This window comes from Salmo salar, chromosome ssa04 (assembly GCF_905237065.1).
Source record: "Salmo salar chromosome ssa04, Ssal_v3.1, whole genome shotgun sequence".
NCBI lineage: Eukaryota > Metazoa > Chordata > Actinopteri > Salmoniformes > Salmonidae > Salmo > Salmo salar.
The window spans coordinates 83,862,569-83,888,810 of record NC_059445.1 but is presented as its reverse complement, the minus strand read 5'-3'; the positions used below and the strand labels follow the sequence as shown (position 1 = coordinate 83,888,810).

At 41.8% G+C, this 26,242-nt stretch overlaps 2 protein-coding genes across 2 annotated transcripts; both read right to left on the bottom strand.

Annotated features, from left to right (window-relative positions):
- Positions 1-10,753: 10,753 nt before the first annotated feature.
- Positions 10,754-13,942, bottom strand: LOC106596982 (uncharacterized). Its single transcript, XM_014188220.2, has one exon. The coding sequence runs from the start codon at positions 13,911-13,913 to the stop codon at positions 11,247-11,249; it is 2,667 nt and encodes an 888-aa protein (XP_014043695.2). The 5' UTR covers positions 13,914-13,942; the 3' UTR covers positions 10,754-11,246.
- On the bottom strand, positions 13,940-21,717 carry LOC106592145 (stonustoxin subunit alpha-like). Its single transcript, XM_045716271.1, has 7 exons — positions 21,545-21,717; positions 20,840-20,890; positions 20,330-20,486; positions 17,968-18,044; positions 17,690-17,794; positions 14,000-14,959; positions 13,940-13,953 (listed from the first exon to the last, which is right to left on the bottom strand). The coding sequence occupies exons 5-7, from the start codon at positions 17,781-17,783 to the stop codon at positions 13,940-13,942; spliced, it is 1,068 nt and encodes a 355-aa protein (XP_045572227.1). The 5' UTR covers positions 17,784-17,794; positions 17,968-18,044; positions 20,330-20,486; positions 20,840-20,890; positions 21,545-21,717.
- Between the last annotated feature and the right edge of the window lie 4,525 nt (positions 21,718-26,242).

The window sequence follows — 26,242 nt, the reverse complement described above, 5'->3', positions numbered from 1 at the left end:
ATGGCATTGTCTAATGTCATATTTAGGCCTTTCCTAATTTGCGGGGTGGCGCTAAGGGTACTATCCTAAGTTGACAACTATATGATAAGTCTACAGCTGTAAGGCACTAGTTTTGGGCAGTCTACAGGGATGACCTATGGACTTCTGGTTAGAAAACTGGTGAGTGCTGTAGAGTCAAAGGCCTAGAAGTAAATGTTCAACTTTACTAAGGCTGGTATTTTGCTTGGACCCTTAAGTGATCCTAGCATAAATCCTAATTGGATGTTCCGTTGCGCATGTGCGTTTATGCTTACACAATCGCGCATGTCAAGGGAAGAAAACCAAGTATCCTGGCAGATTACAACTTGTTCAGAATGAGTCTGACGTAGTCAGGTAATTTTCAGGTCAATGCCTGGAGGTCAGTCAGAATTGGTGTCAAGGGAGTCTGTAGTAGTTTTTTACAAGTCACGGTGTCTTCCACTATTGTAGTGGCGGTAGGTATGAAGTCTATTTCATAGCTATGTTATCCACGGAGGAGCTAACCTCACGACGGAAGTACTCTAAGTATTAGACCAGTCGTACGTGGTGTGATCATGGTTCGTGACTTCTAATAACTTTTCTCCTGAACGGAGGGTTCTATTTATTAGTGGCATGTGTTAACCATTGGAAGAGTGCAATGGAGATTCCCTTCCCCGTGTTGCACTCTGAGTGACTCCTATGTCGCTATTATCAATAGCAATTTAACTTGTGAGGTTACTAATCCTCTTACTGAGTGTTGCTGGACTGACTGTGGTATTGGTACTGGTATTCAAGGGGTCCAGTTGTCCTACCGATTTATTCTGAAATATTATCTACCAGAACACATGATTGGAGCATATTACTAGTTGTATTGTAGTTGAACCTACACATGGCAAGGAATGATTATTGTTGCCATTTGTTTTGGAGGTGGACAAGTCCATTGGACTTCCTTTACGACCAGTGGGGTACACCTCAGTACTATCTTAGGTGTGTTCTAAGATAATCCCTGTCTAGGGGCCTGTCTGCTCCTCACTGTTCTCATAGGGGAGTTTACAACTAGATTTGATTTATGCTCTGGCGGCCTCGTACGGTGTTGTCCGTAGTCTCGACCCCCCCAACCGGCCTCGATGAGGCTCATCATGGGTCTGGGCTACTATTCCCCCCTTTGTGTCTCGGGACCCCCCCACCAGCGGGTGGTGTTGGTGTCCGAGGCGCAAACGAAAAGTTCAGACCCTATGTACGAGTTGTCAGTGACCGCGTTATTATGAGAATGGCTGTAACCTTTCAACCAAATCTCCTGGCGTTTGTGCTTCAAAGCACTCAGTGGCTGTCGAGGAATGTCAGTCACCACCACGTCCGCATGTGGCAACCTCTTCAGTACCTGCAAACTGAGGCGAGGATATCGGTCTGTGATATCGCAAAGTGTTTCACCAGTGGGAGTCATCGGGTCAGTTGCTGGACTGACGCCATTAGTGTCATTGTAAGGGGTGACAGTCCCCAACAAAGCAGAAGGTGTATCATCGGAAGCAGAGTATACTCTGCGCATCAATGTTTTTCTTGCTGAGACGGCCGCAGTGCTTGCGGAAGTGTCCGAAGGGCAAGAGAAGTTCATCTCAACTACCGTATTGCACGACTGCAAGGAGAAGGGAAGTTGCTCATTCACAGAGACAGCTGGCTCGAAATCATGAAAAGAATGGTCAATCAGATTGGCTGATGGAATGTGTCGAGATATCGTAATATCTCCTTGGATCGGATTCTGCACCAAGAGGTTTCTAAACGTCTTTTTCCCAAGGGGTGCTTTCGACAGATACCCCTCGTGAATGACTGCGTTGCAGTTAGCGTTAGGGGAAGACAGTGTGGTCAGTGGAGAAGGCACTGTGGCCTGATTGGTTTTCCAATCCATCAATGGGAGTAATCGATCCATCAAGTCTGCTCCAAGTAGCAGGGGTACAGTTTCGAGGCTGGTAACATACACAGGGTGAACGAGTGATACGTCCTTGAACTGTAGTTTCAGCATGACTCTCAATGTGAGAGGCGAGGTAGTCTGAGTGACCCCTCGAAGTGTAGTTTCGCATCGTTCCACTTTTAACCAACGTTTAGTTGGCTTCAAAGCCCTTTTGAGATCATCAAACAATGTTTGAGAGATAAGTGATATTGTCGCACCCGAATCAATTAGCGCATGACAAGTTAAGCAGTCCTCCAGGACTGTTTCCAGGTATGGCCATTTAGATTCGTGGTTAGTGGACATATTCCCCACAAAGTGGAGTGGTCGTTCGCAACGACGTGATGTGCCCTTTCTGTTCAAGGTGGAAGCAGATTGACTTTTCCGATTTTGAGTGGGCTTGGCTTTAACGAAGCGTTTGACCTTTTCTTCGCAACTTTTGTATCAGAGTCTACAGACAAAGCCCGGGGGCTTGTTTCTTGATCAAGCAGGCCCTGGATAGGGTCTTGAATGAGAGCGGGAGAAATTTGAACTTTAACCTCTCTGGGCTAGGCGGGACGAAATCGTCCCACCTACGCAACAGCCAGTGTAATCCCGTGGCGCGATTTTCAAATACCTTAGAAATGCTATTACTTCAATTTCTCAAACATATGACTATTTTACACCATTTTAAAGACAAGACTCTCGTTAATCTAACCACACTGTCCGATTTCAAAAAGGCTTTACAACGAAAGCAAAACATTAGATTATGTCAGCAGAGTACCAAGCCAGAAATAATCAGACACCCATTTTTCAAGCATGCATATAATGTCACAAAAACACAGAAGACAGCTAAATGCAGCACTAACCTTTGATGATCTTCATCAGATGACACACCTAGGACATTATGTTATACAATACATGCATGTTTTGTTCAATCAAGTTCATATTTATATCAAAAAACAGCTTTTTACATTAGCATGTGACGTTCAGAACTAGCATACCCCCCGCAAACCTCCGGTGAATTTACTAAATTACTCACGATAAACGTTCACAAAAAGCATAACAATTATTTTAAGAATTATAGATACAGAACTCCTTTGTGCAATCGAGGTGTCCGATTTTAAAATAGCTTTTCGGTGAAAGCACATTTTGCAATATTCTGAGTAGATAGCCCAGCCATCACGGCTAGCCATTTAGACACCCACCAAGTTTAGCCCTGACCAAACTCCGATTTACTATTACAAAAGTTTGATTACCTTTGATGTTCTTCGTCAGAATGCACTCCCAGGACTGCTACTTCAATAACAAATGTTGGTTTGGTCCAAAATAATCCATCGTTATATCCAAATAGCGGCGTTTTGTTCGTGCGTTCAAGACACTATCCGAAGTATAAATAAGGGTCACGAGCATGGCGCAATTCGTGACAAAAAAATTCTAAATATTCCATTACCGTACTTCGAAGCATGTCAACCGCTGTTTAAAATCCATTTTTATGCAATTTTTCTCGTAAAAAAGCGATAATATTCCGACCGGGAATCTGCGTTTAGGTAAACAGAGGAAAGAAAACAAAGCATTCGGTCGACGTGGGTACGCGCCTGAGTCTCACAGTACTGTAACCAGCCACTATCCAAACGCGCTACTTTTTTTCAACCAGAGCCTGCAAAGCCACGATTCAGCTTTCTGCCGCCTTCTGAGAGCCCATGGGAGCCGTAGGAAGTGTCACGTAACAGCAGAGATCCTCTGTAATGGATAGAGATAATCAAAAAGGGGAAGAAATTGTCAGACAGGCCACTTCCTGCATGGAATCTTCTCAGGTTTTGGCCTGCCATATGAGTTCTGTTATACTCACAGACACCATTCAAACAGTTTTAGAAACTTTAGGGTGTTTTCTATCCAAAGCCAATAATTATATGCATATTCTAGTTACTGGGCAGGAGTAGTAACCAGATTAAATCGGGTACGTTTTTTATCCGGCCGTGTCAATACTGCCCCCTACCCCCAACAGGTTAACCTCTCTAGGGTAGGTGGCACCAAATCGTCCCACCTACGTAACAGCCAGTGTAATCCCGTGGCGCGTTATTCAAAAACTTCAAAAATGCTCAAAGCTTCAATTTTTCAAACATATGACTATTTTACACCATTTTAAAGACAAGACTCTCGTTAATCTAACCACACTGTCCGATTTCAAAAAGGCTTTACAACGAAAGCAAAACATTAGATTATGTCAGCATGGTACCCAGCCAGAAATAATCAGACACCCATTTTTCAAGCTAGCATATAATGTCACATAAACCCAAACCACAGCTAAATGCAGCACTAACCTTTGATGATCTTCATCAGATGACAACCCTAGGACATTATGTTATACAATACATGCATGTTTTGTTCAATCAAGTTCATATTTATATCAAAAACCAGCTTTTTACATTAGCATGTGACTAGCATGTGACTAGCATTCCCACCGAACACTGCCGGTGAATTTACTAAATTACTCACGATAAACGTTCACAAAAAGCATAACAATTATTTTAAGAATTATAGATACAGAACTCCTCTATGCACTTGATATGTCCGATTTTAAAATAGCTTTTCGGTGAAAGCACATTTTGCAATATTCTCAGTAGATAGCCCGGCATCACAGGGCTAGCTATTTAGACACCCAGCAAATGTAGCACTCACCAAAGTCAGATTTACTATCAGAAAAATGTTATTACCTTTGCTGTCTTCGTCAGAATGCACTCCCAGGACTTCTACTTCAATAACAAATGTTGGTTTGGTTCAAAATAATCCATAGTTATATCCAAACAGCGGCGTTTTGTTTGTGCGTTCAAGACACTATCCGAAAGGGTAAATAAGGGTGACGAGCATGGCGCAATTCGTGACAAAAAAATTCTAAATATTCCATTATCGTACTTCAAAGCATGTCAACCGCTGTTTAAAATCAATTTTTATGCCATTTTTCTCATAAAAAAGCGATAATATTCCGACCGGGAATCTGCGTTTAGGTAAACAGACGAAAGAAAATAAAGCATTCGGTTGACTCGGGCACGCGCCTAAGCCCATAGTACTCTGATCGGCCACTTGCCAAAAGCGATAATGTGTTTCAGCCAGAGGCTGCCTCGATATCGTTCAGCTTTTTCCCGGGCTCTGAGAGCCTATGGGAGCCGTAGGAAGTGTCACGTTAGAGCAAAGATCCTCAGTCTTCAATAAAAAGAGCCAAGATGAAACACAACTTGTCAGACAGGCCACTTCCTGCATGGAATCTTCTCAGGTTTTTGCCTGCCATTTGAGTTCTGTTATACTCACAGACACCATTCAAACAGTTTTAGAAACTTTAGGGTGTTTTCTATCCAAAGCCAATAATTATATGCATATTCTAGTTGCTGGGCAGGAGTAGTTACCAGATTAAATCGGGTACGTTTTTTATCCGGCCGTGTCAATACTGCTCCCTAGCCCTAACAGGTTAACGTCCTTGCTATGGGTGTTAATTTCTGCGGACCTGGTGTCCGGTAATTCCCCGTCTAGTCCTTGTGACTTATCTTTTACCCTTTTCTCAAATTGTTCTCGCTTTAGTTCTTCCTGTAGTGGGACTTCTGGAGAACATTGGTCTACGTTTTGATCGTCCTTCAACCCTTTGTTACCCTTGTGCTCTGACACTTTGTGTGGGTTAGGTGCAGGAACGTAGCGAACAGGTCGATTGTAGCGGTAGTCGTTTTGAAGGCGACGTACTTGACAGTTATTTCGACGGCGGCGGTTATTGGAATCATGGTTTCGAGGTAGAAACTGTTGTTGTGCGTCATCTCTTGACGCTCCAATACCTGATAATGCACCCTCTAACTGGAGTGAGTGCTCCTGGTCAAACTTCAAAACCGAGTGGTCAGGGCTCTTAGTGTTGCGAGCTTTTGATGCCTCAAAAGCTGTGCTTGCAAGCTCTCTGAGTTGTAAGATAGGCAAGCCAACGTGGGCTGCAGGGCCCAAGTAGGTAATGAAGGTGGGATACATGTTCGACAGAAACATTTGTTTGAATGGTAACAGCTCTTCCATTCCCGTTTCCGTGAGTAGGCCAAAATAAGCTGAACGAAGCCTATGGTAGAAAGCTTGTGGGTGTTCGTTCCGAGCTTGTTTGACCGTGTTAGCCAGTGAGCTATCGTGTTTGCGAGTCGCAGAACCACTGAATTCTAATTTCAAAGCTGTGGCAAGTTTAGCGTAGTCATTTAGCACGTGTTGCTGTTGTAGGCGAATGAACCTCATCACGTGTCTATTCGACGTTCGCTTCAACAGGTAAACCCTGTCAGAACCCGTAGCATTCAGGTAGCCACCCAACGCATCCTCTATGTCAGCTAGGAACGTCTCAGTATCGTTTGGCTGACCTGGAACGGGGTCAAAGGTGGGGAAATTCTTGACGAGTTTGTCAAGGTATTTCGCACCAAGCGGGCGGAGAGGGTTGGCTTCATCCTGAGGAGAAATTGGGGCCGACAGGCCAAGAGGAGAAGCCAAGCTTTGGATTTGTTGGCCAAGAGGCTCCATATTACTCAGTGCTGAATGGCCAAGAGGAGAAGACTGAGGGACACATGAAGGAGGCAATGTCTGAAACCTATCGTCTTCACTCCTTTGAGTACCGGACTCCGGTTGCTTGGATGGGTAGTCATGCTGTAGAGCGTGACCATTCCGGACTTCCTCCAGATGGTACCTAAGGGTGGTCTTCTGCTGCATTGCAGAGTCCACTTGAGCGCTTAGAGTACCGATTTTGGACACGTGAGTGTCACCTCTGCTCCTTTCGGTCTCAAACTTATCTGTCATGGTTTGCAGATAGAGGTCTCGAGTACGGAGCGAGAGATTCAGTGATGAGATTTCCTCTGCTTGCTTAGAAATCAATATTTCCATCCTCATCACCTGAATTCTCTCATCATTCAATTGGTCAGCGACTTCAATAAGTTCTGCTGATTTGTCATCCAACTTTGTCATTGTGTTCATCAACTGATCGTCTTTGGTCTGCAGAATTTGGAGTAGAACATTGTCACCTTGAGTAACGTTCAACAAAACTGCCCGCATGTTATCTAATTGTGCGCTCCTGTTTATAGATAACTCGACAGATTTATCTAATTTGGATTGGACTACATCGTATTTAGTTTTGGCTAAATCGAGTTGTTCCTGCAGATGACGATTTTGTTGGAGAGTTTGTGCTCGTTCATCGTCATAAGTATTTGCAATTACTTTTAATTCTTCCGATTTCAAACGCAGTTCCTCGCTAGCAGAATGTTTTCATTTCCTGCTTTTGTCAATAGTTGCTCAGTTCTCTCCACCTTTGCCCTCATGTTAGCCATGTCTTGCACGTGCTTCAGCTGTGCACTGTGGTATTGGATCGATGCCAACCTTTGATGGCGATACATAAGTGCTAAAGTGGAGAGAACCGTCACAAAGCCTGTGTTTGATGGTTGATTTTGGAGAGCGTTCGCAATTTCGGCTGTGTTTTCGCTAATGTCATAATTAGGGTTGGTATCCCTGCTGAGGTCAGAGATCGATCCTTTTATGGGTTGAGGTTCACTAATTAGCGGAGGAGTGGTGAACACCTCCTTTGGTAGCTTGCACATTATTAGAAAAATTTAGAGGAAAAATTTTCCTATTTTTTTTCAATGTTTGGGTTTGGAATTCATTGGAAGCTGCAAAGACAAGTTTAATCTATTCATAGATGTTGACGAACCATCAGTACTGTACCAGTAATGTGGAAGTTGGACGTGAATGAATTTGCAAAAGCAAATTGAATTAATTAATCAATGCCAATGATTAATCATACCTGGGTAGGCTATCTGGGTATTAAACTTGAATTAACCTGAGAGGTTGCTTCATCCAGGTTAATATGGGAAGTTTAAAAGTGTCTCATTTGATTGCAAGAACATTAAGGTATGTTCAACAATTTAACTTATTAAATTGAATGAGATGATAATCCATACAATCTCCATTGATTGGATATCATAAGTGTAAACAGTAGTTCAAATGTTGGGAACACTCCCCACTATGGTATACTTCTTCCTTGGGCCGAAGCCACATGGGATTCCCACGGGGGCGGGACTTCTGTCAGTACTGGATTACTGAATGGGTTTTGCAAAAACCAAATTTTACTGATTGATCAATTTTAATGATAAATCAAACCTGTATAGGCTATTTGGGATTTAAACTTTAATTAACCTGAGAGGTTTATTCATCTAGGTTAATGTGGAAAAAAGATTACAATGTCTCATTTAGAAAACTCATCAATTTGGATATTATTTAAAAGATCCACTTGAGAATGTAAATCTGGCAATTTCACTTATTAGTTCAATTGAATAAGACATCGATATCCGTCTGGATATCACGAGTAACGACTTGAGTGTCACCTGACTAATTCTTCTTGAAGGAAAGTACTGGTGACTCTTCAGAGGTCCCTGCTGGCACACGCTGAAATCAAGCGGGAGTACCCAGGGCGGGACTTCCGTTCAGCAAGGCGGAGGATTTACAATGTGGCACATAACAAAATGGCTGTTTTCCCTTTTGTTAGCTTAGCATCTCGAGCAAGCTAATGCTACTTTATGCCTGAAAAATGCTCAACATAGGATTCCCTTGGCAAGGGAAAGGTTTTACTTATAACGTATTATGTTCAAACCCTTTTCGCCGATATTTGACGATGTAAATAAAATAAATAAATACAGTAGGGGAAGAGGTAGTAGTTTGGGCTAAATTATAGATGGGCTATGTACAGGTGCAGTGATCTATGAGCTGCTCTGACAGCTGGTGCTTAAAGCTAGTGAGGGAGATAAGTGTTTCCAGTTTCAGAGATTTTTGTAGTTCGTTCCAGTCATTGGCAGCAGAGAACTGGAAAGAGAGACGGCCAAAGGAGGAATTGGCTTTGGGGGTGACCAGAGAGATATACCTGCTGGAGCGCGTGCTACAGGTGGGTGCTGCTATGGTGACCAGTGAGCGGAGATAAGGGGGGACTTTACCTAGCAGGGTCTTGTAGATGACCTGGAGCCAGTGGGTTTGGTGACGAGTATGAAGCGAAGGCCAGCCAACGAGAGCGTACAGGTCGTAGTGGTGGGTAGTATATGGGGCTTTGGTGACAAAACGGATGGCACTGTGATAGGCTGCATCCAGTTTGTTGAGTAGGGTATTGGAGGCTATTTTGTAAATGACATCGCCGAAGTCGAGGATCGGTAGGATGCTCAGTTTTACGAGGGTATGTTTGGCAGCATGAGTGAAGGATGCTTTGTTGCGAAATAGGAAGTGAATATCGATTATGGTTTTAAATATCAAGTTAAGAATATATCAGTTAGAAGCATTCGATTTTGTAATCACATTCATTTTGGATTTGTGTGCCCATAAAAACTATACTCACACTATGACATAAGGAAACACTAAATGTTACATAAGCCTAGTTACAGTGCATTTCCAAAATCGCCATACAAAGAACTGTCCGAGCAAGATCCAAGATTCTTACCGGGTTCAAGTTCAATGTCTCATTTAACTGATAAATGCTTAATATATGATATAACAAAAAACACAGCCATAAATGCAAGGTAAGAAATGTAGTGTTTTATGTCACATGATTTTGGCCAAATTTGTCAAGACACCAACCATGAGAAAGGGTTAAACTGAGTTTGTTAAATTAACTTGTGAATTGTATTGAATGTTCCTTATATCAATTACATACCAACAGCTGTATCTGTGTTTTGTCCACCGCAGGAAATCCTCACTGGTACTCTAGCTTATAGGAAGACCTGTAGGCGATGTCAGAGGTGTTACTGTGTTGTAGCTGTCAAATCAACAAGCGTTTCCCAGCGTTACACCTATCGCTATCGCGGACATTGCCATTTGATACACTGAGTCTCATTATTAGAAATCTCATTCAGCCGTTTGGCAAGGTTGAACATAGGAATGTGTGTTGTAATATAGAGTACACCTCCATTAGGATGAGATCAATCCTTATTCTTTCATTTAATAATTTTCAATGTGTCATTATTTCTATATAGCCTACACTTTCTCCTTCTGAACTTCTAACATGGGTAGGATGGGTGTGGCTTTGTGACAATGACCACAAGAACAGCCACTCAGAGATTTGATGCAGTTACACCTCTGACATAGCCTGAACAAAAACAATGATTTTCTATGCAGTTCTGATTTAATCTAGGCCCTAATTTTTGTTAAATTACCTTGGGGTGGACAAATTAACATAAGGCTTTAGACAAGGCTAAGAGTTTTAATACAAATCCAATGAACCCCACATCTCAGTTGGCTCTACTCTACTCAGTAAACACAAACGTATAAGCTCCAATTGTACATGTAATTCTATGATTATGCCCATAAAAATGTTTGGTGCACGCGGGCACATATAGGAAGTCCCTTACCAGGCAGAAGGGAATTTCACTTTAACCCCTGCATCGGAGAGTTACAATGTTGCTATCACTATGCAGCCAACTACCTATAGTAGGAAACCGAGTTTCTTATTAATAATATGCCACCTGTTATCATACATGGCACGACTACATAATTGTTACAATTACAATAACACTTATATAAGATATTTATTTATTTATTCTTGTCATTCTCCACACAGGCTTCCTGGTAGTTGTCGTCTCTTAGACATGGTAGCAAATTGTTTCAAATCTCTATAGATTACTTTTAGCTAAAATTAAATCCACTAGTAGTAGCTAGCTAAGGTTAACAGGCTAGGTTAGGCTACTGCCTTAATCGCTAATCGTCTTTGTCACTCACAAAATACAAAACAATGCAATAATTTCATTGGCAGATTCCTTTTTATTATTGTTTCACAATTGGATAATCCCACATAAAACACACACGTCAACATAGCTACCAAGGATAGTGGGACTGCACTTCAGGAGAAGCGGGAATGGGGTGGGGGCGGGACCTGCAGCAACGCTATGAGCTGGTGGCTGGGGTGCCGCTGGCGATGTAGTAGCCGATCAGGGGCGCTGGAGGGCAGCAGCCAATTGTCAAAATGCCACCCCAAAATCAAGTGCCGCCTAATCTTGCCTAATGGGAGGGCCGGCCCTGCACCTCTGACATTGCCTAAACAAAACCAATGATTTGCTATGCAGTTCTGATTTAATCTAGATCTAAATTAGGCCCTCATTTTTGTTCAGTTACTTTGAGGTGGACAAATTAACATACGGCTTTACACAAGGCTGAGTTTTATTTACAAATCCAATTAACCCCACATCTCAGTTGGATCTTCCCAACAAACGCAAACGTTCCTACAATATTGGGAAGCTTGATGTTCAAATAGAGACCCAATTTTGTTTCCGGATAATGTTAGCAGGACAACATCCCTGACTTATGTTGGAACCTCCTGCCGACTATCCTTTTTATCATTCATGAATTTTCGCTCATTTGGGAGTAAATCTTCTCCTTTTGCAATCTTATCCAGAATCTCAGGCTCTCCCTTCATTTTCTTCAACTCTACGATCCGATCCTCAAAGCCTGGCTTGCGTTCGTCCTCCTCTGTGCGAATGAGTATCTCAATGTACTCCACAGTGGACTGAGAGCTTGGTTTCAGGGCAACATCATTAAGTCTCTTGAGACAGTCAGAAGACTGCTTGATCAAATTCATCAGCGAGTCCTTGATCATATGAAACTCATCCTCACGTTTATCCAGCATCTCCTTGGTTTCATTAGACTTGTCCCATGCCTTCATGAAGTTGTCCTTCAGTTCTTGAATAGTCCTTTTCTCAGTCTTTGTTTCATATGTCAACAAGACTTTTTCCCTGTCGTGGTCAGTGGAAGAGCATTTTCCTGGACATATGGTACAGTTGCCATCATCATCCATCACGGCACAACTTTTGATTTCATCCTCATTTGGGAGGAAACAGCAGGTGTGACATGTGAAATTGCATATCTTGCAGTTTGTTGCAAAGTCTTGGGATAATTTGCTTCTCTTCACCTGCAGCACATTTACCTCAGATTCAAAATCTTTGTTCTGTTTCATGTTCTCGTCCTCGTTCTCCAGACATTGTTTGAAGCTTTTGATCTCACTTAGCTTTGACAGACCTGCTGTGATCTGAGGGGTCAGGTGTGTCAATGTCTTCTCCAGAAGCTCACGTTCTTCCAGAACTTTCTTTGTCAGGGTCAGATCTTTACTCTCAATGCTTTCCAGTGCTTGGAAAAATGTCTTCATCTCCTTGAAAGTTGAACTCCATTGCTCTGGACACTGGGCCTTATGATCATCATCAGTATCATCATCTTCAGAGCTGCTCTCCGTCTCCTTTGAGAACAGAAATGAACTGTTGAATTTGAAATGGGTTGGTAGCCCCTTCTTGTTTTTCTTACAAGGCAGATTTGCAGCTTTGATGGCCTCTAGCACCGGTATTTGCTTCCCATCAACAAATGTCACAAGCATCAGGATGCTTTCAGCAACATCCTTTCCAAAGATGGACAGGATGGAATCAAAGATGTATCTCTGGGAAGGACTGAGACGAACAAGTGTTGCCTGCACTACAAAGCAGACTGCATCGATGTGATCAATCCCTAAAGGATTACACAAGAAATCCTTCAACATCTGGGTGAGCAATTTATCTTGAGCCATTCCTCTGGTGTCTCCGAACCCTGGTGTGTCAATGATGGTCAGAGAATAAGGAATCTGAAAGCCTGGCTGGTTGTAGAGCTCGTATGATGTCACAACCACAGTCTGGCTCTCAGCCTGTGACTTGTTGGTCACCTCATGGATGAGCTTAAAGCGGTAACGGTCTTCCCACTTTACCCCGAGGATGTAGTTTATCATGACATTAACCAGAGTTGTTTTTCCTGCACCGGTTTCCCCCAGAAGCAATATCACCTTGTTATTCCCTTGCTCAACTTTCCTCCCAAATGTGTACTGGTCAAAACTTTGCTTTACACCTAACTTCTGTTCTAGATTCAGCCAGTGGATTGATGGGTTGCCGTTTTCCACCTTCTGGGATTTTTTAAGGAATTCCTCACCTTTTGCTCCTGTTGATTTGCTTGTCTTCGGTTGGGCATCAGAGACACTAAGGGTAGTGAGCACAATCTCAGGACTGGGTAGACTATTCCCTGCTTTGCCACAGTTAGCAGAGACTCTGATGCTGTATGCAGTGTCAGCTTCAAGTCCTTCCAGTGTACTATCTCTAGTGTTGCGTTTGATGGTGTGCCACATCTGATTGTCTATAGCCTTTCTGTATTCAACCACATAACCAATGACTTCAACATCATCTCCCACCATGGTAGGAATGTCCCAGTTCACTCTGATACTTCCCGATTCTATCCTCTTCTCTGTGGGTGGTCCAGGGGGGCTACATGGGCGGGTCCTGAAGTATTCTGTCCAGTCACTGGAGAGGCTCACACCAGGTCTGCACACTGCCTTGCAGCTAAAGCGATACTTTTTGTAAGGGTCCAAACGACTGATGGTGACCTGGTTAGTTGTAGCATCCGATTTGAACTCGGTCCACTCAGAGTCAGCCTGCTCAGCCTGGTACAAAACCTGGTACGACTCCATAGAGGTAACACCAAGGTTGGGAGGGTTGACTTGCAAGTGGACACAGTCATGCTCCAGACTCTTGATGGTGGGAACACCTGGCTTTGATGGCAGCTCAAACTGTGCACTCAAAAGTGTCCCTCTTTCATAGACATGGATGGAGGAAACAGTGAGGTGTTTGTTTGGAAATGATGCAATGCAGAATGCAAGATTTTCTCTGCCTTTGTTTGAATCTTTGAAGTCTAGGAACAGATTTATGGTTTGCCTAGTTAGGGTCGTTACCTCCCCCGAGCGAAACCACTTTTCTGCTGCAGACTTCCCGGCTGCGTTGGGATTGTAAGGTATCAGTGAAAAATCACTTTTTGATTCTTCCAGCAAGTAGTTCTCCAAGTCTACCACATACTCTTCTTTCTCCTTCAAATAGGAAAATGCAAAACACACTACATAATCATTAGCTTTATCAAGCACTATTCCATCCAATTCACTGCTTGAGTACACAACTTGTACCTCTTTCATTATGTCAAGGTAAGAGCGGAGAACATTCATCTCTCTCTCTCTGTCGTCCAGGTACGTGATCATGAGGTTATTCTGGAATGGAGAACGTTCTTTGCTGTTGATAATTTTTATCAGCTCTTCCTCCTCCATTCCTCCTCCTCTTATGTTGGGAAGAACCTTGCAGAGACCTTTCTGGAACACCAGCTTGTACTCTGAGCACAAGTCCCTGAACTTGTTGAGCTTGGCTTTGAGTTCAGGGAACTTGATAGCCATGTCTTCCTTCATCATGTCCTGGCATTGTACATCAGTATTGTCCAGTCCGTCCATGATTCGCTGTGCGCGACGCACCAGGCTAACACTGATCTGCCTGACTAGCTGGGCAGCTGCAGAGTCCAGGTTCTTGAGAGGATATAGCCAGACGGTCATGGGCACAGCATGTTCTCCATTCTCCCCTAGCAGACGTGGCAGGCCAACATACACCTTGATGGCATCTTCAAATGTGACAGGGTTGTTTTCTAGAGCCAAATCACCATGGAAAGTGCAGTTGAATTTATTGGCCTCTCTCTGCTCTTCCTCACTCATCTTCAAATTTGCCTGCCCTTCTATTGATATGAGAGGGATCTTTTTTATTTTGGCCTGCAGGTTGCCATGGATGTCCTGGTGGTTTTCTCCTGAGGAAACATCTTGGTCAAAAACGAAAAAGGCCTGCGCTCCATAGAGCAGGGCAGTCACCACATGGGTTGCAGAGCCCTCTTGTAAGACATTAGAGTATTTCACATTTCCTGCCCCCAGGTGGTCCATGGTCAACTGCTCGAAGCGAGTGGTGGTACGGTACTGCAAAGAAACCCTAGACTGACGCTTTGAGGTCTTTTTGTCATGTAGGAATTCAGCAGAACCCTTCACACTGACTAAGCCACCAAGGAAACTGGCCTCAAGAGATGCAGACACATTCAAAGCTTCTGACTTGGCTTCACTTGAGTCTGAAGCAATGATTTTGAAGTCAGTGTTCGGCTGTGGACGGACATTGATGTGTTTCTGCAGCATCTCAGAATCCCAGAGAGTGATACCTGCAGTTTAAAGAGAATGACCAAAGAACGTTTATTGTGAAAATTATACTCCAACGTGTACATGTGTAAATATTTCTATATGTAAACATGGTTTAATTCAAATAACTAATTGAAGGTAAATATTTAATTCAAAGTAAACATTCTAGGTGTCAACCCATAATTAGAAAACCTACACCTCCTATCCACTCAGAAGTAAAGAATGCTCTGTAGCACCATTTTAACCAGTCTGGAAATGGGTTCTATCTGAAGCTTCTTTCAGGTCAAATAGAATCTGGGTACCAAATAAAGGGTGCTATTTGGAACCAGAAAGGTTCGAGATAGAACTCTATCTAGAATGTTCCCCTACAGGGACAAATAGTGCCACATTACACTCTCAGAAGGAAAAAAAAGGGTAATCTTTGTCATTGACAGCATTACTACAATATGAACACTTCAAAAACAACCTGCATGACATAACTCTTTTGTCCCAAGTGTGTTCTCTAGCTTTTCTTACTCTCTGGTAACCATAGAGATGCACCAGAAAGCTAATCTCTCTCTGCAATGGCCGATTCTGTGACAGCATCATAGAGGACTTTATTGCCCAAAAGCCTGTTTTAGCATGGGCAGCTCCATTCAGGACTTTCACCATTTGAAGTAGTCAACTGGGAGATACTTCCTTTGGGTTAAGGAAGGATTAGATAATTCAATCTGGGTCCTCTGGAGGGATCAGACAGAATATAATCGCTGCCAACTGGTGAGGATAGCATAGCGCTAACTTATGCCATGTTATCCTGTTAGGGCTAGGGGGCAGTATTGACACGGCTGGATAAAAAACATACCTGATTTAATCTGGTTACCACTCCTACCCAGTAACTAGAATATGCATATACTTATTACATATGGATAGAAAACACCCTAAAGTTTCTAAAACTGTTTGAATGGTGTCTGTGAGTATAACAGAACTCAAATGGCAGGTCAAAACCTGAGAGATTCCTTTACAGGAAGTGGCCTGTCTGACCATTTCTTGAACTTCTTTTCCATCTCTATCTTTTACTAAGGATCTCTGCTCTAACGTGACACTTCCCACGTCTTCCATAGGCGCTCAGAGCCCGGGAAAAAACAGAATGTCGTCATCCCAGCCCCAGGCTGAAACACATTATCGCCTTTCTCAAGTGGCCGATCAAGGGACTCTGGGCTTATGCGCATGACCCGACCGCCCCCGCCTTTGTGATTTTTTCCTCTGTTTGCCGAAAAGGAGATTCCCTGTCGGAATATTATCGCTTTTCTACGAGAAAAATGTCGTAAAAATTGATTTTAAACAGCGGTTGACATGCTTCGAAGTACGGTAATGGAATATTTAGAATTTTTTTGTCACGAATTGCGCCATGCGCGCGACCCTTCTTTACCATTTCGGATAGTGTCTGGAACGCACGAACAAAACGCCGCTATTCGGATATAACGATGGATTATTTTGGACCAAACCAACATTTGTTATTGAAGTAGCAGTCCTGGGAGTGCATTCTGACGAAGACAACAAAAGGTAATCAAACTTTTATAATAGTAAATATGATTATGGTGAGTGCTAAACTTGCCGGGTGTCTAAATAGCTAGCCCGTGATGCCTGGGCTATGTACTTAGAATATTGCAAAATGTGCTTTCACCAAAAAGCTATTTTAAAATCGGACATATCGAGTGCATAGAGGAGGTCTGTATCTATAATTCTTAAAATAATTGTTATGCTTTTTGTGAACGTTTATCGTGAGTAATTTAGTAAAATGTTAGCGAATTCCCCGGAAGTTTGCGGGGGTATGCTAGTTCTGAACGTCACATGCTAATGTAAAAAGCTGGTTTTTGATATAAATATGAACTTGATTGAACAAAACATGCATGTATTGTATAACATAATGTCCTAGGGTTGTCATCTGATGAAGATCATCAAAGGTGAGTGCTGCATTTAGCTGTCTTCTGGGTTTTGGTGACATTATATGCTGGCTTGAAAAATGGGTGTCTGATTATTTCTGGCTTGGTACTCTGCTGACATAATCTAATGTTTTGCTTTCGTTGTAAAGCCTTTTTGAAATCGGACAGTGTGGTTAGATTAACGAGAGTCTTGTCTTTAAATAGCTGTAAAATAGTCATATGTTTGAGAAATTGAAGTAATAGGATTTTTAAGGTTTTGAAAATCGCGCCACAGGCTTAAAGTGGCTGTTACGTAGGTGGGACGAATTCGTCCCGCCTAGCCCAGAGAGGATATTATCTGATGGGACCAGCTACAATTTAGCATTCTGTCACGCGCAAGTAAATCAACAATTTTAATTAGCTGAGACTCATTTTGAGCTGGAGAAACTGTTTAAATTTAAATGGTTGCTTATGTTCACAATTATGTCCCCAATGTCTTCAACTTCTATGAGTGTATTAGCAGTTTGTAAATAAACTGAAAAGGTGCATATCACCACCTACTGTGTGAAGTGTGTACAGTATAGTCTGAACAGGTATAAAGCCAAGATTGGTGATTTACTGACATCTGCAGTTATGGAATGTCTGTTCAGGAGTGCAATTCATTGGCTGACCCCTCCTGCTGATTCTTCCTAAATCCGTAGAAACTACTTTAAAATGGTGAAAGCCCTCAATGGTGTTCTCTGTGCTACAACAGTGTGCCCTCTATCCAACTCAGTGGTGGAAACACTGTCAATGAATTCAAGATGATGCACACTGATTACCTCCAAACCAAAGAGGAATAGTTTCCTGTACCTGGAATGAGGACATCTCTACGACAGTCATACAGCATCCCCAGCTGGAAGGGTCGGCCCAGAGCGGCTAGCTCGATGGTCTCCGAGTCAGACATGACTCAGTGTTCTGAAAACATATCAGAACTGGGGTTACTTCAGCAGCCCCGGTATTAGAAAATTGCAACAGATAATATGGCTGTCAACATAAAAATCATAGTTCTTTTGCTCATTGCCCAGACAATGCAGCGTGTGTAAATTATCACTGATACAGTATGTTATGCAAACATTTGAGTCATTCACATCTTTGTTCTCCAGTCTTGTTGTTCTTTCTGAACAGGAAGAGGACTCTGGAGCCCTAACGATTGGTGCTCTTATTTCTTTGGGGGAAAAAAAACAAAGACACTGAACATGTTGATGGTTTTCTGGTGGACATAATACAGTCTTAATTAAAACAATCCACCTTAAGTTGACTTAAGTAATGTACCAAACTGAAAAAGATAGAGGACATATATTACAAATGTGAGTAGAAAATACAGAAGTTTCTCTACACTCTGGATTTGTTCTTCAGCAAAACAGCAGCCACACCTCTTGTTTTGGCATACAGCTTAGCTTTTTGATGAGGCTGGTAACCCTCAAATTCTAGAAGGACTGTCAGTCAGCGCTCTAGATGATATTCACAGGAGTTTTGAAAATGTATTTGGAAGCTATATATGGTTTACATGTTAACAGAATAACCTACAATGTTTTTTCAGCTTTACTCACAGGACAATGGCATTCAACCCAGCGTAGGCATAGCCTATAGGCCTAGTGTTTTCATTTTTAGTTGAAATATTTTTTTGTATTCATTCAGGTTCACAGTGCGGACCAAACCAAGGTCCCCGTGCCCAACGGTTTGGTAGGTATACCTGTACCGTTACAGCCCTATCCTAGTATACAGACAGGTCAACTCAACTGTAAAGAAACATTTTAAATGTTCACATAACGCAACACAACTCCAAACACGACAGACAAGAAGTTACATAGCCCCCTAGGCTATATGAATATAAAGAGACTTGAGCCAAAGAAAAATGGACTTGTGGAATGGAATGAGTTATCAGACCTCGTCAATTCTACCATTACGTAACATTTGAGGACACAATTTAAAGGCCTATGTATTTCATGTTTTGTTCACTGTACAATATAATCGCAAGGCTGACCATCTTTCCCCCCTCTTTCTGGCTGCCCTCCCCCTTCTTGCAGGTTCACCTCTCAAAAATGCAACAATAGAAAAAGTAGCTAAATGAATAAAGAGTAAAAATAAAAGCACAATTACATTATTTCACCAATTTAATAATGGGCAGTTCTTCACAAATAGTCACATAGACTATATGGAAATAACACGAGCAAAGCATGTTTACATGTAGAATGATATAGGTTATAAGACCTATGATTCATTTCATTAGTTCTACTACCTCAGCATTGCTCATTTTATAAAGGTTTAAATATGTTGTAGTGAAGTTCACCTTCAGTCCACTGGGGGCGCTGTGTCACTGTCAGAAGATATGTGCTTCAGTCAGAAAAACATTTACTCATCTCTTCGTTCTCAGCTAGCTACAGAAACGAAACCCATCAAATACACTTGCTGGAAATAACTACTTTTCCTAATATCATGACTTCTATCAACATTCTTAGCTTGCCCATTCACTAAATATACTGCTAAATAACTCAGACTGACATCCAATACCTTTAGGATACTGAAACCTAACGCTCACTTATTAGCATTAGCCTACCCTTATGCTGAAGGGGACTAGTTAGCTACCGCCAAACCTGCAGCTAACTGCTGCTGCACTGCCTTTCTGGCTGTTCTACCCTCTCCACCTCATTCACTACTAACTCAACCTGATCACTTTTTTTTGCCTGTTTCAGAAGAAATTCTGGAGTATCCATATTTGCGGTGTTATGCTGAGGTGTTTTACTGAGTGATGACATTGACATCTAACCGGTGCTGTAGAGGTGGGGGTTAAGGGACAGGAGTGGTCCACTGTGTTATATCTCTACCAATCACAGTAGACTCTGAGTCACACCAGGGGCTTCTTGCAGTGTCTGCTACTGCCTAGCAAAGTATATTGGATAGTTTATTTTAGTCATTAAAATGTGCATAGCGCAAGTGATAAATCCTGAATAAAATGTGTGGATTTTTCTGTGTCAGAAGAGATCCGGCAACAAGGCATCAATAGAATCTATTTATTGCAAAGCTACAGATTCTCAGATATTGACAGGCATTGGTTTTGAAAAGCATTTGATGGCAGCAGCCAGGTAAACAAAACCAAAGACTGCTAACATGGCTATTAAATCATTGTCATTTGTGTGAACTATCCCTTTAAGCACATCATTTGAGGAAAATAAAACAGGCAGTGCAATTGTAGATATTAAAAGTATACAATGATTGTGTACTTTCTCCAATAATTCATTGTGGATAAATTAACTGTTTATGCCCTTGTCTCTCAATATTTGAATACATTTATACAGCTCTGTGATCTCCTTTTGCATTTTCTTTTTCCTGCTTAATCCTGGTCCTTTCATCCTTCTCTCGCTGTCTATTGTGTTCTATTAATTTTAGTCTTTGGATCTCAAGCTCCTGTCTTCGTTTTTCTACCATCTTTTTTTCTGTTTCCATTCTCACTTTCTCCGCAAGGAGTTGCTTGTTTTCCTCTTCAATCCTCCTCTTTTCCTCCTCCACTTTCTGTTTTTCAGTTTTGGCTTGATCGAGGTCTCTCTCTGCCTTATCCGCTCGATCTTTTGACCAGTCTCCACCCATTCGCTTGTTGGTCTCTGACTTTCTTAGAGATGATATGAAAATAACAACAAAAATAGACAGTGAATGCTTTTGCTCGCAAAGCAGTAATTTTGTACTGTCTGATTTGTGAGTTGACCTTGGTGCCCGCTCCCATCCCCTACTATTCTGTATTTCTTTTGACTCATTTGAATACAGGTAGACCAGAAAAGCCACATCCCAGAAGGGCAGATAAGCGGCAACCCTGATTAGAAGCACCTGCTGCTCATCTGTTTCTTTACAGATGTTGTCACTACACACTGAAGGCTGTAAAGCCGACACATCTGTGTGCGCTATCCCTGATGCAGTGAAAATTACAAAAACATAGAATAATGAAGAAAGATTTATGCGACAACTTACACCAGCGGGTTTTACGCACCAGCCAAGCCTCTGGGAGAGCGCGATGGTTCTCTTTTGTTCAATAAAGCATACACATTATTACAGCTATTGTCCGGGATTGGTACATACATATTTAAAAAAATATATATAATTACATTTAAATTAATGACACAGTATAACCAGCAATTTGAAGAATATAACTTATAAATACGTCATGAGCTTATTACTACGATTGTTTATTTTGGGTTCTAATGGGGAAAAAGACACTTATTTTACTCCATTGTTTATAAATATAAAAAAGCTATGTATAGATTCAAAAGATGGTTAAAACTATAATGCAGATGTCATGGACTGTCAGTCCTGGCATCTGGAGCACCGTCTTGAATTTGAGAGGGGTTACATTTCCCTAGCCCCATCCCTCAGCTGCGGACCACAATAAGTGGTGGGACGGACAATGTTATTTCTCAACTATCAATTATAGCTAGAATTAAAGCTACATTTGGTGAAACAGCGCCTTTGATATTGTTTTAGTGATGAAACGCAGGAGACAGTTGTGTCAGATGGAAGAAAGGTGTTCTTCCTTTGAAGTAACTTCGTTGTTGTAATATCCCAAACGGACGTGCCAGTTTCACCAAATGCGGATTGTAGCTTTAATGATTGGACAGTAAAGGTTTTGCTTAGCAACCATTTAGGCTTATCGAAATGAAATAAGGGTTAGTAGCCTACCTTAAATCAACGAAGCTTTCCGATGGATGTCAACCAGACAGAAATCACAAGTAGATGTACAAAATAGAAGCCAAGTAGAGCCCATAGGTCGGGATGTATCTCTACCAAGATGTAGACCGGGAGTGACACCCTGTTTTATAGACCAAATCACAGAGTTTCTAAACCCAGAGGTGCAACATCGCGAGACTTCCAGGAACGCTTGTGAAACAGACTGAACAGAACAGGCAGGGATTTGGTGCTTGAGAAGTCAATGAGAGAAGTGAAAATATCTTCCTTAGTTGTTCATTTTCACAAAATCAAAAGGCAAAACCTAGATTCGAGACAATTTCTTAAGTAGTTGAACATGTTATTTCACCAATCTCGTGAAAGTAATAAACTGACACGTTTTAATTTTAGTCAAAAACAAGTTTATATCGAAGGACTACCTTTGATTTTCCTGCTTGCACATGCGCAATTCGGCGCAAGATGACCATTAGACCCGATGACTTGCTTCTACGCCTGAGCTTTGACAGCCAACGTCGCCATGACATCACCTACAAGTGTAGTCGCGGATTTGAATAGGATAATCATTTTTAGCTTATCTTCATACTGTATTGTCTTTGACCAAATCTCTCTTTCTTGTAATACATGTGACCACCCCACCCAAACACTCTTCTTGTAAATCACATGACTAAAGGTAAGCCTCTGACTGCAGTCCGAATTCAAAGGGTGCATTCCAAACATGTAAAAAACACCCTCTCCCCTCAAATTAAGTGGACACTTCAAATCAAATGTATTTGTCACATACACGTGTTTAGCATATGTTATTGCTGGTGTAGCGAAATGGGTTGTTTTTACACGGTCAGCCATAGTAGTGCGGCGCCCCTGGAGCAAATAAAGGTTAAGTGCCTTGCTCAAGGGCACATCGACCGATTTTTCACCTGGTCGGCTTGATTATTCAAACCATCAACCGCTCGGTTACTGGCCCAACGGTCTAACCGCTAGGCTACCTGCCGCCCTGATGACATATCATGACGAATGATGAGTTGACACTTGCAGGGCAAGGGGCGAGAGAAGAATGAATACATTTTAAATGGACGCCGCCCTTGCCCAGAAATGTGTCACTAGTTCGTCCCACGGTTGTGTTTTCTGTCATCATGGAACCACCGGTAGCTGTTGTGTGTGCCTTATATGCGACACAGTGAATGATGATTGCATTTCATGTTTTGGCTAGAAGACAACACATCCGCAGACATCGAATGCTAGCCCTCGGAGGATATCAGGTAAATCGAAAACTACAATGTATAAATTTGATGCCAGGACAAGTTGTATGCTCTAGCTAACGTTTCCAAAAGCTAACCAAACAAAAACATCATTACTTTTCCGATATGTGCTTGTGCTGTCGTGAATTAGTCGCACAATTTCTAACTTATTTACATTCATTTTTACTTATACTTGTATTTTGACCTCTCCATTTTGATGTTGGTTTCACGTTTTGGCTGCCTTTTCTTAGCGGATGATTAATCATCACAAATTTAATAGTGGCTACTCCATCACTCGAGGTGCTAAGTGGTTTTTAGAGGGCGTATACCTCTCCACGTGCATATTGTCACTTCTCCGCACGTTCCTGCTGTGTCAGAGGTGAACTGGACTGCTGTACCTAATTATTCTATATCGACATTATCGAAAATGAATCTAAACGTTTTATATCGTTATTGAGGGATATTGATATTGATTTATCGCCCAGCCCTAGCCTACATCATATCAAATTAAAAAATCAAGAAAAATTACAGAAACAGAGCATCACTTAACCTGTTGTGGTATAGGGGGCAGTATTTTCACGGCCGGGTAAAAAACGTACCCAATTTAATCTGGTTACTACTCCTGCCCAGAAACTAGAATATGCATATAATTTGTAGATTTTGATAGAAAACACTCTAAAGTTTTTAAAACTGTTTGAATGGTGTCTGTGAGTATAACAGAACTCATATTGTAGGCCAAAACCTGAGAAGATTCCATACAGGAAGTGCCCTGTCTGACAATTTGTTGTCCTTCTGTTGCATCTCTATCGAAAATACAGCATCTGTGCTGTTACGTGACACTTTCTAAGGCTTCCATTGGCTCTCAGAAGGCGCCAGAAAGTGGAATGGTGTGTCTGCTGTCTCTGGGCAAAGTACAGCAGCTCTGTTTGTGAGTGGTCAGCCTGGGGACATTGAGACTGAGATGCGCATTCACGAGACTTCTCAATTTTTTTCTTTCAGCCTTTGAATGAATACAACGTTGCCCGGTTGGAATATTATCGCTATTTTACGAGAAAAGTTGCATAAAAATTGATTTTAAACAGCGTTTGACATGCTTCTAAGTACGGTAATAAAATATTTTGATTTTTTTTGTCACGAAATGCGCTCGCGCGTCACTGTTTGGATAGTTACCTGAACGCACGAACAAAACGGCGGTATTTGGATATAACTATGGATTATTTGGAACCAAAACAACATTTGTTGTTGAAGTAGAAGTCCTGGGAGTGCATTCTGACGAAGAACAGCAAAGGTAATCCAATTTTTCTAATAGTAATTCTGAGTTTAGGTTGTCCCAAACTTGGTGGGTGTCAAATTAGCTAGCCGTGATGGCCAAGCTATCTACACAGAATATTGCAAAATGTGCTTTCGCCGAAAAGCTATTTTAAAATCGGACATAGCGATTGCATAAAGGAGTTCTGTATCTATAATTCTTAAAAGAATTGTTATGTATTTTGTGAACGTTTATCGTGAGTAATGTAGTAAATTCACCGGAAGTTTTCAGTGGGTATGCTAGTTCTGAACATCACATGCTAATGTAAAAAGCTGTTTTTTGATATAAATATGAACTTGATTGAACAAAACATGCATGTATTGTATAACATAATGTCCTAGGAGTGTCATCTGATGAAGATCATCAAAAGTTAGTGCTGCATTTAGCTGTGGTTTGGGTTTATGTGACATACAGTATATGCTTGCTTGGAAAATGGCTGTGTGATTATTTGTGTCTATGTACTCTCCTAACATAATCTAATGTTTCGCTTTTGCTGTAAAGCCTTTTGGAAATCGGACAACGTTGTTCGATTCAGGAGAAGTGTATCTATAAAATGGTGTAAAATAGTCCTATGTTTGAGAACTTTGAATTATGACATTTTGTGGTTTTAAATTTGGCGCTCTGATTTGTCACTGGCTGTTGAATAGTCTGGGACGATTTCGTCCCACCTCCCCTAGAGAGGTTAAAAGGGGGAATGGAAACACTTCAGGAAGTACAGTTGAAGTTGGAAGTTTACATACACTTATGTTGGAGTCATTAAAACTAGTTTTTCAACCACTCCACACATTTCTTGTTATCAAACTATAGTTTTGGCAAGTCGTTTAGGACATCTACTTTGTGCATGACACAAGTAATTTTTCCAACAATTGTTAACAGACAGATTATTTCACTTATAATTCACTGTATCACAATTCCAGTGGGTCAGAAGATTACATACACTAAGTTGACTGTGCCTTTAGTCGGCTTGGAAAATTCCAGAAAATGATGTCATGGCTTTAGAAGCTTCTGATAGGCTAATTGACATCATTTGAGCCAATTGGAGGTGTACCTGTGGATGTATTTCAAGGCCTACCTTCAAATGCAGTGCCTCTTTGCTTGACATCATGGGAAAAATCTAAAGAAATCAGCCAAGACCTCAGACAAATATTGTAGACCTCCACAAGTCTGGTTCATCCTTTGGAGCAATTTCCAAACACCTGAAGGTACCACGTCCATCTGTACAAACAATAGTACGCAAGTATAAACACCATGGGACCATGCAGCCGTCATACCACTCAGGAAGGAGACGCGTTCTGTCTCCTAGAGATGAATGTACTTTGGTGCAAAAAGTGCGAATCAATACCAGAACAACAGCAAAGGACCTTGTGAAGATGCTGGAGGAAACAGGTACAAAAGTATTTCTATCCACAGTTAAACGAGTCCTATATCGACATAACCTGAAAGGCCGCTCAGCAAGGAAGAAGCCACTGTTCCAAAACCGCCATAAAAAGCCAGACTATGGTTTGCGACTGCACATGGGGACAAAGATTGTACTTTTTGGAGAAATGTCCCCTGGTCTGACAAAACAAAAATAGAACTGTTTGGCCATAATGACCATCGTTATGTTTGGAGGAAAAAGGGGGAGGCTTGCAAGCCGAAGAACACCATCCCAACCGTGAAGCATGGGGGTGGTAGCATCATGTTGTGGGGGTGCTTTGCTGCGGGAGGGACTGGTGCACTTCACAAAATAGATGGCATCTTGAGGATGGAAAATTATGTGGATATATTGAAGCAACATCTCAAGACATCAGTCAGGAAGTTAAAGCTTGGTCACAAATGGGTCTTCCAAATGGACAATAACCCCAAGCATACTTCCAAAGTTATGGTAAAATTGCTTAAGGACAACAAAGTCAAGGTATTGGAGTGGCCATCACAAAGCCCTGACCTCAATCCGATAGAACATTTGTGGGCAGAACTGAAAAAGCGTGTGCGAGCAAGGAGGCCTACAAACCTGACTCAGATACACCAGCTCTGTCAGGAGGAATTCACCCAACTTATTGTGGGAAGCTTGTGGAAGGCTACACAAAACGTTTGACCCAAGTTAAACATTTAAAGGCAATGCTACCAAATATTAATTGAGTGTATGTTGTCATTGTCTCCGACCGTGGC

Excerpts from the sequence above, each read along its gene's own strand:
- LOC106596982 (XM_014188220.2), bottom strand. The coding sequence starts at position 13,913 with ATGAAAGAGGTACAAGTTGTGTACTCAAGCAGTGAATTGGATGGAATA.
- LOC106592145 (XM_045716271.1), bottom strand. The coding sequence starts at position 17,783 with ATGTCTGACTCGGAGACCATCGAGCTAGCCGCTCTGGGCCGACCCTTC. Across the intron at positions 14,960-17,689 it reads TAGAGATGTCCTCATTCCAG|GTATCACTCTCTGGGATTCT; the intron begins GTACAGGAAACT and ends TTTAAACTGCAG.